Source organism: Girardinichthys multiradiatus, chromosome 6 (genome assembly GCF_021462225.1).
Source record: "Girardinichthys multiradiatus isolate DD_20200921_A chromosome 6, DD_fGirMul_XY1, whole genome shotgun sequence".
NCBI classification, from domain to species: Eukaryota; Metazoa; Chordata; class Actinopteri; order Cyprinodontiformes; family Goodeidae; genus Girardinichthys; species Girardinichthys multiradiatus.
The window spans coordinates 33,903,948-33,917,506 of record NC_061799.1 but is presented as its reverse complement, the minus strand read 5'-3'; the positions used below and the strand labels follow the sequence as shown (position 1 = coordinate 33,917,506).

The window sequence follows — 13,559 nt, the reverse complement described above, 5'->3', positions numbered from 1 at the left end:
TGGATTTGAATAGATATTTATTATAACTTGCCATAGTAACAACAAACTATAAAATATTTACAAAAATTACTTAAACAGGCCAGGTTTTGGCATTAGTTAAGGGCACTTGATTGTAGGAATATACAACACATTGCCTCCAGAGGATACATATAAAACATAAAATATTTCTGAACCAAATTTAGCCATTAGTTCCATTCCCAACTATATATATATATATATATATATATATATACATACATACATACATATATATATCTCTCGATTAAATACCATTGATGCTGCAATCACAAACCAGTTTTTTCTTTTTAACATTATACATCAGCGCTATAAAGCTGGAAACCACACCCCCACTATAACAGATTGTGTGCTGTGCAATACTACACCACTATTAATGTAAGCAAGTTTAGAAGCCATCCCGTTAGAAGTAACATACTTGTGACTAGTTTTCATTTTCAGAGGTCATGACGATGCACCGAGTTTACACGCCGGCCTTGAAAAGGCCATAATCTGGAACGTCCAAAGTGCCGGTGAAAATCAGTCCACCGGTGACTTCATCAGCAGAGGAACTTGAGTCTCTCTAATAGGGCAACTGGAGAACCTGTCATTTAAAAATAAAGAATATTGCTCAGTTTAGGAAGACAAAACCATGTAAAGGAAGTCTGTTGTCAGGTGTTTGACTCAAGTAGGTCAAACAGAGACACCCTCATTCCCTTATCTAAAGTGAAACTCTTCTGCCATTAATATAGGCCTGCCGCTGATATATAAAAATAATAATAGTAATTGTAACATTAGTGTTAAAGGAATTATGCAATGCCACAACATAAGATTGAGAAAATAACTCTGGTATATATTTATCAGATTATAACATTTATATTTGATCCTAAAAGGCATATTAAGCTTCATTGTTCACCTTCACACAATGCAGGTCCTTCATGGTGAAGTCACTTTGATGGCCTCTGTTGCAGAAGGACTGGAATGTTCTGAACGCCGCTCAGGATTGCTAAAGAAGTAGATCTGTAAGCAAGAGCAAGACAGGTTTATCAAACACAAGATAACTGACAGAACTTTACAGGACAAATGTGAAGAAATGTACATTAAATACATAAAAAAAAATAAGAACATTTAAGCATCATATAAAAAGAAAGACATTAATATCCAAATTTAATCTAAGGCATATTAAAAACTAAACTGATAAGGTGTTCATTGACCTTAATGAGAAAGCTGCACTGAACAATACATGTTTTTTTATCCTGCCTTCCTGTTCAGTTCTGGTCGCACTGAGTGAGCCGGTCTCAGATGACATGAAGGGTCCATATGGTTCGTACATGACAAGCAACTCTGAAATGTATTAAGGCCCAAGACTATTCAGGGCCATATATACCGATAACAAGATTAAAATACATAAAAGTGGGCCGGGAATGAAGCCTTGAGGAACCCCACGTGATTCTTGTTCACTCTGATTTTTAATAACCATATAACACAAAGTAGTCTCGGTCTGACAAACAAGGTCGGAGCCAGTTTAGCATAGAACAGCACCAGAAAATACCACTTATTTTTCCTGTCTATTATTCAGAATGATGTGATCAACTGTGTCAAACGCAAGAGTGAGACCCAGTAATACAAACACAGAACAGTATTCATTGAAAAATAGAAGAATATTTCTTTCTACACTTACTATCTTCCCAGGTTTTTTCAGCCAAAAAAGTCAGATATGGGATCTTTTAACGGGACAACCAGATTACGCCTCTTTAAAAGGTTTGATCACTGCACTTGACTGTTGTAGAAAAAACGCCAAAAAGACTGAATGCGTTAGTTGAACAACTATCACTATCTGACAATAAAGTTAGGAGTCTGTCTTATTCACTCCTCAGACACAGGGTTACTGTACTCTGTAGAGCAATTACATGGATGTAACGAGACATTAGATCTGCCTGCAGACCTGACAGTATTCACATAAAGAAGTCATCTAACAGCCCATTGTCACAACAATTTGCAAGCATGGTCAAAGTTTCCACTGAGAAGAGGCTTCCCAGAGGAGAACAACCTGACACTGCCAGATACATTTGTTACCCAGAAACACACAGGTAGAGCTGCGCAAAAATGGCATGGCTTTGTATGTGACTGACACAAACAAGATGGGACAAAGCTTGGGCATGCTGAGATCACACAGAACAATTGAGAGTTGGGCAATCATTGTTATCTACACCAACGTGGACACGCTGAAATAATCAACTAAATTAGAAACGCTGAGAAGGCAGAACCCCAGATCAGATTTGTTTGCTCACATTTCAGGCACTGGAAACAGGCATTATTACCTTACAGCCTACAGCCAGCAGTCCATTCAGCAACACAATGGCTGATACGGTCGCTATAATGACTTTGGGGTGGTCGTCTCTGAGTGCGGGCCAGAAAGTCATCACCAGTACTGAGCCGGAGAGGCAGACAGCCACTGCGATGGAGAGCCACATCAGCCACTCATATGGTAGAATCCACAGGACCTGTTATGGACACAGTCTATGAGTATTTATTATTGCTTTTATGATATATTGACAAATATTTCCCCTCTAAGATGTCAAGAAATGATCAAAAATAGGCATCACTCATTTTATTTGGATTTTATGTAAACAAATAAAAATCTGTATTACATGGCTTCCATTTTTAATTTAGCATCATTAACTCTAAATAAAATCCAGTCCAACCAATGCCTTCAGAAGTTACCTAATTAGTAAACAGAGTCCAACGGCATGCAACTTAATCTCAAGATAAATCCAGCTGTCCTATGAAGGTCTCAGAGGCTTGTTAGAGAACATTAGAGAATAAACCGCATCATGAAGACCAAGGAGCACAGCAGAAAGGTCAGGAATAAAGTAAACAATATCCCAAGCTTTAAATGTCTCACAGAGCTCTGGTTCAATCCATTATTCGGAAATGGAGTAGAGTATGGTGCAACTGGCTGTCCACCTAAACTGACAAGCCAGGAAAGGAGAGCATTGATCAAAGCAACCAAGATGCCCATGGCAACCCTGGAGGAGCTGCAGAGATCCACAGCTCAGGCAAGAGAATCTGTTGATAGGACAACAAATATGGTCTTAAAAGAAGTGATGCAAGAAGAAACTCAATGTTGAAAGAAAGCAACAGAAGTATAGTTTAAAGTTTGCTACAAGCCATATAGAGGACAGCTGTTAGGTTGTATGTAACCCACTGTACATGTGTGTCTAAAGTCAAGCCATGCGCAGGCGAAAGCCTAAGGAGTTGCTGTAATGTAAAAGGTTTTCTACTGTTTTAGATGAAGGCGGCCATTAAAGTGTGAACTCAAATGTCAAGAAGATGCTCTGCTTAGATGACACCAAGATTAAAACTTTTTTGCCTATTTGGAAAACACTTAGCGTGTTGTAAAACTGAGGCCACACGTCAACCTCAACACACCCTCCCTCTGGTAAAACATGGTGGCCAAATCATGCTGCAGGGATGCTTTTCTTTAATGAGGACAAAGATGCTGCTCAGGGTTGAAGGACAGATGGATAACCCTGGAAGAAAACCTGTTAGTGGCTGCCAAGGACTCTGGGGTGGAGGTTCCTTCCAGCAGGACAATGACCCTAAACATTCAGTTAAAGATACATTGGAATAGTTTATGTAAAGGCCATTAAATAATATCATTTTACTTTGAAAATGTTCATTTTAGCATGAATTTATTATCTGGTTCCGTTATTTTTTGTAATTTTCAGTAAACCCAGAAGTGCCTACATAAAAAGGACCAGTATATAATGGTGTGTTCCATTAGTACTCGGAGGCGGGATTTTCCAACCTTCGAGAAACTTCAATAGGAATGCCCCCAAAAGACGGAATTACGAGTCGGGAAGTCAGGGCAACACGACCATACCCAACTTCAGAATTATTGGTGGCTGCTACTCGCATCAATAGTGGTAAAACATTTTTACTCTGGTTGTTTTTAGCCAGTATTTATTATTTTAGTAACATGTAGTTCACCGTACACGTACTACTTTTCAATGTTTATAAGACGAGATGTTTCAACGCTGTTTCTATGCACGAAATACCACGCAGAATAATGTTATTGTCATCGTTATTGTTGTAAGACTGCTGTTACAGCTGCTTCAATACAAACGAAAACAAGCAGGAAGCTGAAACGCTACAACTTGGTGATGACGTAAACTCCAACATCCCAGTTCCGACTTCCGGGGTTAATGGAACGCAGCATAGCTGTTGATTAGTTGAGCGCAAACAACGCAATAGCCAACAGAAAGAACAGAATGAAGTGCAATGTTCAAAATAAGCTTAAACAAAAGGACTTAAGGTTTAACAATCGTCGTAAGATAAAGAACAAAATAGATAAATAAATATAGATTCTCAATGAATATGAGAAAGGAATGTTTCTGCAAAACATTAGCTTATGCATAACACGTGATTTGACATACATGAAGTAATGTTTGAAATAATGGGGATAGTAGTAGGAAAATGTTTTATTCTTTTTTTTTTTTTTTTGGGGTTTAATGTAACTTTAGCTCAACTGTTGGTTAAGGAGTGATTTAGGCTTGGAGAAAGCTTCAATAAATAAAAGTATCTTGAAACTATTAGGATGGATCATCTGTGTTCAACTGGAAGCTACTCTCCATCTAGTCTGACTAAGTATAAACTATTTACCAAAGACAATAAGCAAAAAATGAAGTCCTGAAACTTTATGTTAGTTTACCAAATAAAATCCCAGTGCATCACATTAAGGTTTGTTGTTGTAGTGTGACAAAATGAGGCTAGAGAATACTTTTGCATGCACTGTAAGGTAAGGTAAGTTTATTTATATAGCGCTTTACAGCAACGAGACACTCAAAGCACTGTATAGGCATCCAAACTGTTTCTCAGATCATACGGTTCATTATAAAGTGTTACAATGCAAATTCTGTTGCAGAACAATGTGAGTAGCACAACTGGCAAATTGATAGGGCTTACCACTGCTGGAATATAAACAGACAGCGAATATCCGTAGGCACAGACGATCTCCATAAATGAATATGACACCAGGTTCATGATCTTGTTGTTCCTCCACAGCAACAAACCCCAGAGTCCAAGGGGCACAAGCCAAGCATAGCTGAAGATGGCTGTGGCAGCTATGCTTACTGCAAAACACATACATTGCAAGCTCAAGATATAAAATGGAAATTTTTCTAACATGTTTAGTCTTATTGGAACTGAACTTACCTTTTCCAAAATCTGGGGTATATTTATAGCTTGGATTCCCAAAGTGTTGCAGAAAATTAGAGATGTTTCCACTAATAGCAATAGCAAACACAAGAGTAGTGCAAATCCAGAATGGTCCTAAAAACACAAACACAATAAAAACATGTATAAAATCATTATTTACAACCTAAACATTTTATGAACATAAGCAAAAAAAAAAAGCTTGCCACCACATGAAATCTTTAACAAACGCCACAACTGTGCAAAAGAGTTAAAGCTAACCATAAAGATCGGGGTTTTTACGAAGGTAAACTTGAATGAAGTTCTTTCCAGGCCATGGCACCATTGATCCAAGGATCCTCTCTTTTACCTGAAGTAAATGTTAAAAGCACGTCAAATTTTAACCATCTTAAAGTTACATCTGCCCTGAAAAAAATGTATCTGATGATACAAATTGTGGCAGGAACAAAATGAAATGACTTACATGATGGGTCTCAATGTCAAAGAATCTTTGGTAGTATTCAAATGTCCAGAAAGGAGCACTTTTCTTTTTCTCAGACAGAAGCTTTAATTAAAACAAGACATTCATCATCTAAATATCTCATGCACCCACATTTCATATTCTGATAAGAAGCAATTAATTTTAATTAACATAGAAGTCTTGGTCTGACCTCTTCTCTGTCATCATTGATGAGTGGTTCTTCATCAGCAACATCCTGAGCAAAACCAACAGCACTTTTTGGCCTCTTGGACTTTAGATCCTCATCGTCAATGCTAATAGTGACTGCATCTCTGTTGGCTTCCAGCAGATCCCCAGCTTCATCAAATTCTACACGGACATGTTAAGGGACAAATGTTAGGCATCTGGATCAACAAGCACTTACTGTTTTTTGTTCTTTCACGAAAGCAAGTACCTACTACACCTTGCACATATTGCAGCATCATACCTCATAGGACTAGCATTCATAAATACAGAGGCTGAATACAAATGCAGGTCACACTTGTCTGCGTTTGTGAATAACTTTGAACACCATGCATCCTTTTCCTTCCTCTTTCAAATGATGCACTACTTTGTGCTAGTACATCACAAACACTCCTATAAAATACATCAAAGCTTGTAGTTTTAATGTCACAAAATGTGAAATAAATTCAAAGCATCTCAGATATATGATGAGTTGGTATCATTTGAAAGTTGTAATTAAGCTGTTTCAATCTTGATTTATGTTGACAAAAATGATTAGAAATTTTGCTAACATACATCTCTCTCTCTCATATAAATATATATGTCTATATTAGGGCTGAAATACTTTATTTTGTTAAATAGTTGTCAACTAATTAATTAACCGAATAATCGTTAACTGAAGTATACAGACTAAACAATTTGCTGAAAGAACAACCCACTCAGAGCTGTAATTAAGCCAAAACTGGACAAAAAAATATATATACTTTTTGCATTTAAGATGAAAAACCTTCTTTGTCTGTAAATATGCTCTATCCAGAACCAATCAGGTGATATAGCTTTAGCTTCACCTGGTTCAAATTCTGTAAAAAGAAATCTCCTATTAAGCATTATTTGCTATCCGATTATTAATGAGTTAATCAAAAACAAATGGTCAACAGATTCATCGATATATACATATATATATGTGTGTGTGTGTGTGTGTGTGTATTTTAACTACTAGTTTTTAATATTTTTTGTTGAATTTAGTTTTGGTATTTAATCATGAAGTTCAAATAACGTTACATTTTGAGAGACATAGAGTCTGGAAGAACACTCACCCTGAAATTGAAATGGATCATTTTTCGACGCCATTCACTTTTCAGTAAAAATGTTTGTCCTTTTGAGAATGTGTTGGCAGGTTAATATGGCACAGAGGCAACAAATTATTCTCTGAATGCTGTGAATAAAAAGAAGCACGACTGTTAAGGTTTGTTTGTGTTGCCACCACGTCAAAAGCATTTTACAAAACTGCAAAGACATAAATTAACTTTAGGAGCTAGCTTACTTAGTCACCAACTTCAACGGTAAACTTCAGTATATCAGCGAAAAAAAAGTACAACTTCTTTGTTTATAGTAACTGCAAAATACAGTATAAAGATTTTTGACTTTCTCAAACCTATACATACCAAATTGTCCGAGAAAACCCGAAAAGGTTAGTTCATCGTTGCTAGCTAGGGAAGCTCGAAGCAGGATATGCCAACGAGGTAAACGCAATTCGTTCCTGTTAAAAAAATATTTTCAAAATAAGGGCTTGCTTATTGGAACTTCGTTGTATATTTAGTGGACGCTGTGTAATAAAGATTATTAGAACTATATACTGCGATGGACTGGCAACCTGTCCAGGGGTACACCCCGCCTCTCGGCCGTAGACTGATGGAGATAGGCACCTGCTTCCCCGCGACCCACTATGGAAGAAGCGGTATAGAAAATGACTGACTATTATTATTTATTTATTTATGAAAGCCCTTGCGAGTTAAGACCTACATACGCAAACAAGAACCGCTATTGGGGTATTTTATTGTGAAGTTAGCAAGCAATGAGAAGTACGTTGCGGTGGAGGCCACAGAGTTCGCCATATTGTGGGTGGCAACAACAAAACATTGTTTATAACAACTGTTTTGTTGTGATGAATGTGAGACATTTAAATCATGCTTTTAAGATGCAGCTCTGCAGTCTGGTGGTTAGCTTCATGGGCCAACTTGTTTGGGAGACTGCCATGTATGTAAATATGTATATATATATATATATATATGTGTATGTATGTATGTATGTATGTATGTGTTCAGTTGTGTATAAGAATATAGGATTTTTTTGTATTTTTTCTATTCTATTCTTTTTATTCAAAACAAGCATTTTTTATTCATTCACTTCCTATCTAACCTTACCAAAGGACAGTTGTTGCAGTAAGCTTTCACTGCAACAGTATCACACAGTCACACAGCTTAACCAACACCTCTTCTTGTGAATGTATTGCACATCATTTTGCATATTTCCCACAAGTGCCTCTCACAAGATGGCGACAAAGTAACGTACGATGCGCTTCTGTGTTTACTGATCTATGTCTTTCCTGTATGCTAGCAGAAGAGACTCATACTTGTAGAAGCTGCATACTGATCGTGAGGAATCTAACACAATATTGAGAATGACGACTAGCTGCAACCGAGAATACCTCGATAATAAGGGAGCTTCTTTGTGTATGTTTTAAGCTAAGCTAATAGCCTCCAGAAGTGATTTCATCTACAAATCTGCTGCTAAGTTAAAATAAGTTTGTGTGGGTCTGTAATGGACAACGGCACCATTTATGTTCGGGAAAGAGGCAACCTTCGTCGTGTGGGTGACATAATTCTGGCACAACCAAAACCACCACCATCATCATCGTCATGCAGGAGGACGAATCCGTTTGTGCTGAGAAAGGAGCATTTCATCTTCACCTACAACGAGGAGGGAAGCCTGAGATACACCACTAAAACCCTCTTTGACCTCACTCTGCTGTTCGTCGCTGACAACATCCACCATGTGGACTCTCTGGTTGGCTTCCCAGACCAAATAGGCGACAGACTGTTTGTGGCAGCAGAGGAGCACCGTGTGTTTTTAAACCCAGACATTTCTCAGAAAGCATTGAAGTTATTCAGTGATGCATATGGAGATTTGTTGCTCAGCTCGCTCTGTCTAAGACACAGGTTGGGTATATTGTTTTCTCCTCATGCCTCTAAGCCTCTTTGTTTTTGCCATAAACAGCAGCGATTCTTTTCCCCTTTTCTAATTCTGTAGGTTTCCACTCCTGCATGAGCGGATCACCGAGATAAAAACATTTCATAGTTTAAAGTCTCTGGATTTGTTTGGCTGTAGACTAGGAGATGATCATGATCTCTTCCAGCATCTCACGTCCACGTCACTGGCGAGGTAAGGCTAGGCTCTTTAGGATGTACTTACTAGAAAATGTACAGGTCCTTCTCAAAATATTAGCATATTGTGATAAAGTTCATTATTTTCCATAATGTCATGATGAAAATTTAACATTGATATATTTTAGATTCATTGCACACTAACTGAAATATTTCAGGTCTTTTATTGTCTTAATTCGGATGATTTTGGCATACAGCTCATGAAAACCCAAAATTCCTATCTCACAAAATTAGCATATTTCATCCGACCAATAAAAGAAAAGTGTTTTTAATACAAAAAACGTCAACCTTCAAATAATCATGTACAGTTATGCACTCAATACTTGGTCGGGAATCCTTTGGCAGAAATGACTGCTTCAATGCGGCGTGGCATGGAGGCAATCAGCCTGTGGCACTGCTGAGGTCTTATGGAGGCCCAGGATGCTTCGATAGCGGCCTTTAGCTCATCCAGAGTGTTGGGTCTTGAGTCTCTCAACGTTCTCTTCACAATATCCCACAGATTCTCTATGGGGTTCAGGTCAGGAGAGTTGGCAGGCCAATTGAGCACAGTGATACCATGGTCAGTAAACCATTTACCAGTGGTTTTGGCACTGTGAGCAGGTGCCAGGTCGTGCTGAAAAATGAAATCTTCATCTCCATAAAACTTTTCAGCAGATGGAAGCATTAAGTGCTCCAAAATCTCCTGATAGCTAGCTGCATTGACCCTGCCCTTGATAAAACACAGTGGATCAACACCAGCAGCTGACACGGCACCCCAGACCATCACTGACTGTGGGTACTTGACACTGGACTTCTGGCATTTTGGCATTTCCTTCTCCCCAGTCTTCCTCCAGACTCTGGCACCTTGATTTCCGAATGACATGCAGAATTTGCTTTCATCCGAAAGAAGTACTTTGGACCACTGAGCAACAGTCCAGTGCTGCATCTCTGTAGCCCAGGACTGGGGAATGTGGCACCTGTAGCCCATTTCCTGCACACGCCTGTGCACGGTGGCTCTGGATGTTTCTACTCCAGACTCAGTTCACTGGTTCCGCAGGTCCCCCAAGGTCTGGAATCGGCCCTTCTCCACAATCTTCTTCAGGGTCCGGTCACCTCTTCTCGTTGTGCAGCGTTTTCTGCCACACCTTTTCCTTCCCACAGACTTCCCACTGAGGTGCCTTGATACAGCACTCTGGGAACAGCCTATTTGTTCAGAAATTTCTTTCTGTGTCTTACCCTCTTGCTTGAGGGTGTCAATAGTGGCCTTCTGGACAGCAGTCAGGTCGGCAGTCTTACCCATGATTGGGGTTTTGAGTGATGAACCAGGCTGGGAGTTTTAAAGGCCTCAGGAATCTTTTGCAGGTGTTTAGAGTTAACTCGTTGATTCAGATAATTAGGTTCATAGCTCGTTTAGAGACCATTTTAATGATATGCTAATTTTGTGAGATAGGAATTTTGGGTTTTCATGAGCTGTATGCCAAAATCATCCGTATTAAGACAATAAAAGACCTGAAATATTTCAGTTAGTGTGCAATGAATCTAAAATATATGAATGTTAAATTTTCATCATGACATTATGGAAAATACTGAACTTTATCACAATATGCTAATTTTTTGAGAAGGACCTGTAGTAGTCATTTTGAATCGTCTCTTCCATAGCAGCCTGACTCAGCTGTTCATTGGTGGCAACCATCTGTCAGATGTTGGCCTGCAAAGACTGACTGCGCCTATCCGGATGATGCACAAGGGACTGGACTCCCTGGAACTCCTGGATGTTTCCTGTCAGTAGTTTCCATGTAGTCTGGTAAGCACCGTCTTCAAATATAATTTATATCAAATTACGCTTTTCTTTCTTTCTTATACAGACAATCCCATCTCAGAGATGGGTCTGAGATACCTTAAATGCCTCCCAAAGCTGGCTAAGCTTGATGCATCTGGGACCAACATGAAGGTAAGACAGGGGTGCATCCAGTGCACTTGTTTACATTTTGCCACAATAAAACTACAAGCAGCGTATTTGATTTGGATTTCATACAAGAGACCAATACAAAGAACATAATTGTAAAGTGCAAGGAAAATAAAACATGGTTTTACATTTCTTTTACATATAAAAACTTTGAAAACTGGCATACATTTATATTAAGTCCCTCTGAGTCAGTATTGTCTTGAAGCTGCTACTATGAATAATTTCAGTAATTTATCAAGAAACAGAAAATTGATTAGGGTAGGCTTTAAAAGAGGGACTATGTGGGGGTCATCATTATTTAAGCATTTTTACAAGATGGAGAGATTGAAAATAGTTTGAATGTGATTCATCTTTTTTTGGACTTTTAACCTGTACTGTGAATGGGTTTTGTACATCAATATACCTCTAGCTGCGAAGGTGTCATTGTTAATCCATAAGCTTGTGCAATTCTTGTTTAGTTCATGACAAGTTTTGCATTGGAATGTAGAAACAAGATTTTTAATTTAAAACCATACCATATTGTTATAATTATTGAAACTGTTCAATGATTGACATCTTATCCCATGCCTCTTGCCACAGATTCCTAATCGGCTTTAGGTCTGAACTTTGACTGGGCCACTCAAACAGATGAATATGCTTTGTTTATTCTACACCATTCCACTGTAGCTCTGGATTTATGTTTAGTGTCGTCGTCCTGCTGGAAGGTGAACTTCTGCTCCATTTTCCCATCAGTTTCCCATCAAGAGAATCACGGCATGATTCAATTCAATTCAATTCAAAATACTTTATTAATCCCAAAGGGAAATTAAATGTTGTTGTAGCTCATATGATGTAGGTTTCTTCAAAGAGCCGTTGTAGATGCTGATGGCTGTGGGCAGGAAGGATCTCCTGTAGCGCTCCGTCTTACAGCAGATCTGAAGAAGCCTCTGACTGAAGACACTCTGTTGATGTAGGACAGTCTCATGAAGAGGATGCTCAGGGTTCTCCATAATGTTCTTCATTTTATGAAGAATCCGTCTTTCCACAATGATCTCCAGAGGTTCCAAAGGAGTCCCCAGAACAGAGCCAGCCTTTTTTATCAGCTTATTGAGCTTTTTTAAGTCCCTGGTTCTGATGCTGCTTCCCCAGCAGATGATGGCAGAAGAGATCAGAATCTCCACAACAGACTTATAGAAGATATGCAGCATCTTGCTGCAAACACCAAAGGACCTAAGCTTCCTCAAGAAGTACAGTCTGCTCTGTACTTCTTGAGGAAGTTTCTGTACTATGATGCTGCCACTACCATGTTTAACCATGGAGTTGGTCGGTTCAGGGTGTAGTTGGAGTTTTCCACCCACTATATCCTTTTTGCAAGTAACCCAAAAGTTTCATTTTGGTCTCATCTGACCAGAGCAGCTTTCCACTCTTGCATAAAAACGCCCAATTTGTGAAGCACATATTTATATCTGCATTCTCCAATGCTCTCTAAACAAACCTCTAAAGCCTTCACACAGGTGGACTCTATTCAGTAACTAGATGACTTATCAAGGCAATTGGTTACACCTGACTTTATTTAAGAACATTGGCACAAAGGGGATTGAATACATGCATGCCATAAAATTCATGAAAATTTGTGGTTGTAACATGATAAAATGTGAAAGTGGCATGAATCCCTTTGCAATGCACTTTACACATGTGGGAAAGTTTGTTTTGTCATGGCCGTCGCAAATATTTGTCATTTATATACCAGCTTGGCACAGGACTGAAGACAACCTTGTGGGACATTTTGGGGCTAATTCATTCTGAGAAACCACTCAGCACCTTCGATCACTCTGGATGTAAAACAGAAGGCTGGGCAGAACAGGTAATCGTTGTTAAGCAATACCAGTAGTATGGATAATGTGTTTCAATAAGCTGAATCATTTATCCATACCTGTCTTATTTACAGGTTGTAAATCAGTGGGAAACAAGCGGCTGCCAGATACCTAAACAGAAAAAAATGGAAGAGTCCAGGGCCTCAGCACTTCGCTTTTGTAAGTCTATTACGTGTTTCATTTTAATTTCTAAGTCCATAGTGCTGAAGTGTTGTTTTTTTTTGTAGTCGGCAGACAGAAGTTTGTCAGAGAGCTACTGAATGTAGGTGAGAATGGAAAGGAGACCAACATGGAGAAACTACATTTCTACAAACCCACAGCAAACATTCATCTAAAAGGAAAAATGGATGCATCCACAACATGCCTCCAAGTTAGGAATCCCACCTGTTATAGCAGAAAGAGGAAGCAAGAGTCAGGAAAACCTGATGCCTCTCATCAAAGCCCTCCGACTAAAGCAAAAAGCTCATCCTCATTAGTTTTAACTGCAGAGGACACAGACTTGTTGAACAGCTACTGAATAACGGAATGTGTCCAGGCAACATTCTATACAGGTCCTTCTCAAAATATTAGCATATTGTGATAAAGTTAATTATTTTCCATAATGTAATGATGAAAATTTAACATTCATATATTTTAGATTCATTGCACACTAACTGAAATATTTC

The 13,559-nt window shown here is 38.7% G+C and overlaps 2 protein-coding genes across 3 annotated transcripts; one reads left to right on the top strand and one right to left on the bottom strand.

Annotated features, from left to right (window-relative positions):
- Window positions 1-7,512, bottom strand: yipf1 (Yip1 domain family, member 1). Its single transcript, XM_047367283.1, has 10 exons — window positions 7,318-7,512; window positions 6,970-7,088; window positions 5,862-6,019; window positions 5,675-5,755; window positions 5,473-5,560; window positions 5,212-5,328; window positions 4,963-5,129; window positions 2,316-2,498; window positions 911-1,014; window positions 1-598 (listed from the first exon to the last, which is right to left on the bottom strand). Exons 2-9 carry the CDS (start codon window positions 7,001-7,003, stop codon window positions 931-933), a joined length of 912 nt encoding a protein of 303 aa, XP_047223239.1. The 5' UTR covers window positions 7,004-7,088; window positions 7,318-7,512; the 3' UTR covers window positions 1-598; window positions 911-930.
- A 674-nt stretch (window positions 7,513-8,186) lies between these two features.
- lrrc42 (leucine rich repeat containing 42) lies at window positions 8,187-13,559 on the top strand. Of its 2 annotated transcripts, none has more exons than XM_047368815.1 (7): window positions 8,187-8,871; window positions 8,963-9,094; window positions 10,738-10,856; window positions 10,941-11,026; window positions 12,771-12,884; window positions 12,969-13,053; window positions 13,122-13,559. In XM_047368815.1, exons 1-7 carry the CDS (start codon window positions 8,474-8,476, stop codon window positions 13,409-13,411), a joined length of 1,224 nt encoding a protein of 407 aa, XP_047224771.1. In that variant the 5' UTR covers window positions 8,187-8,473; the 3' UTR covers window positions 13,412-13,559. The 2 variants fall into 2 exon arrangements, with proteins under 2 accessions (XP_047224771.1, XP_047224770.1); XM_047368814.1 differs by having other exon boundaries at window positions 8,189-8,871; window positions 10,735-10,856.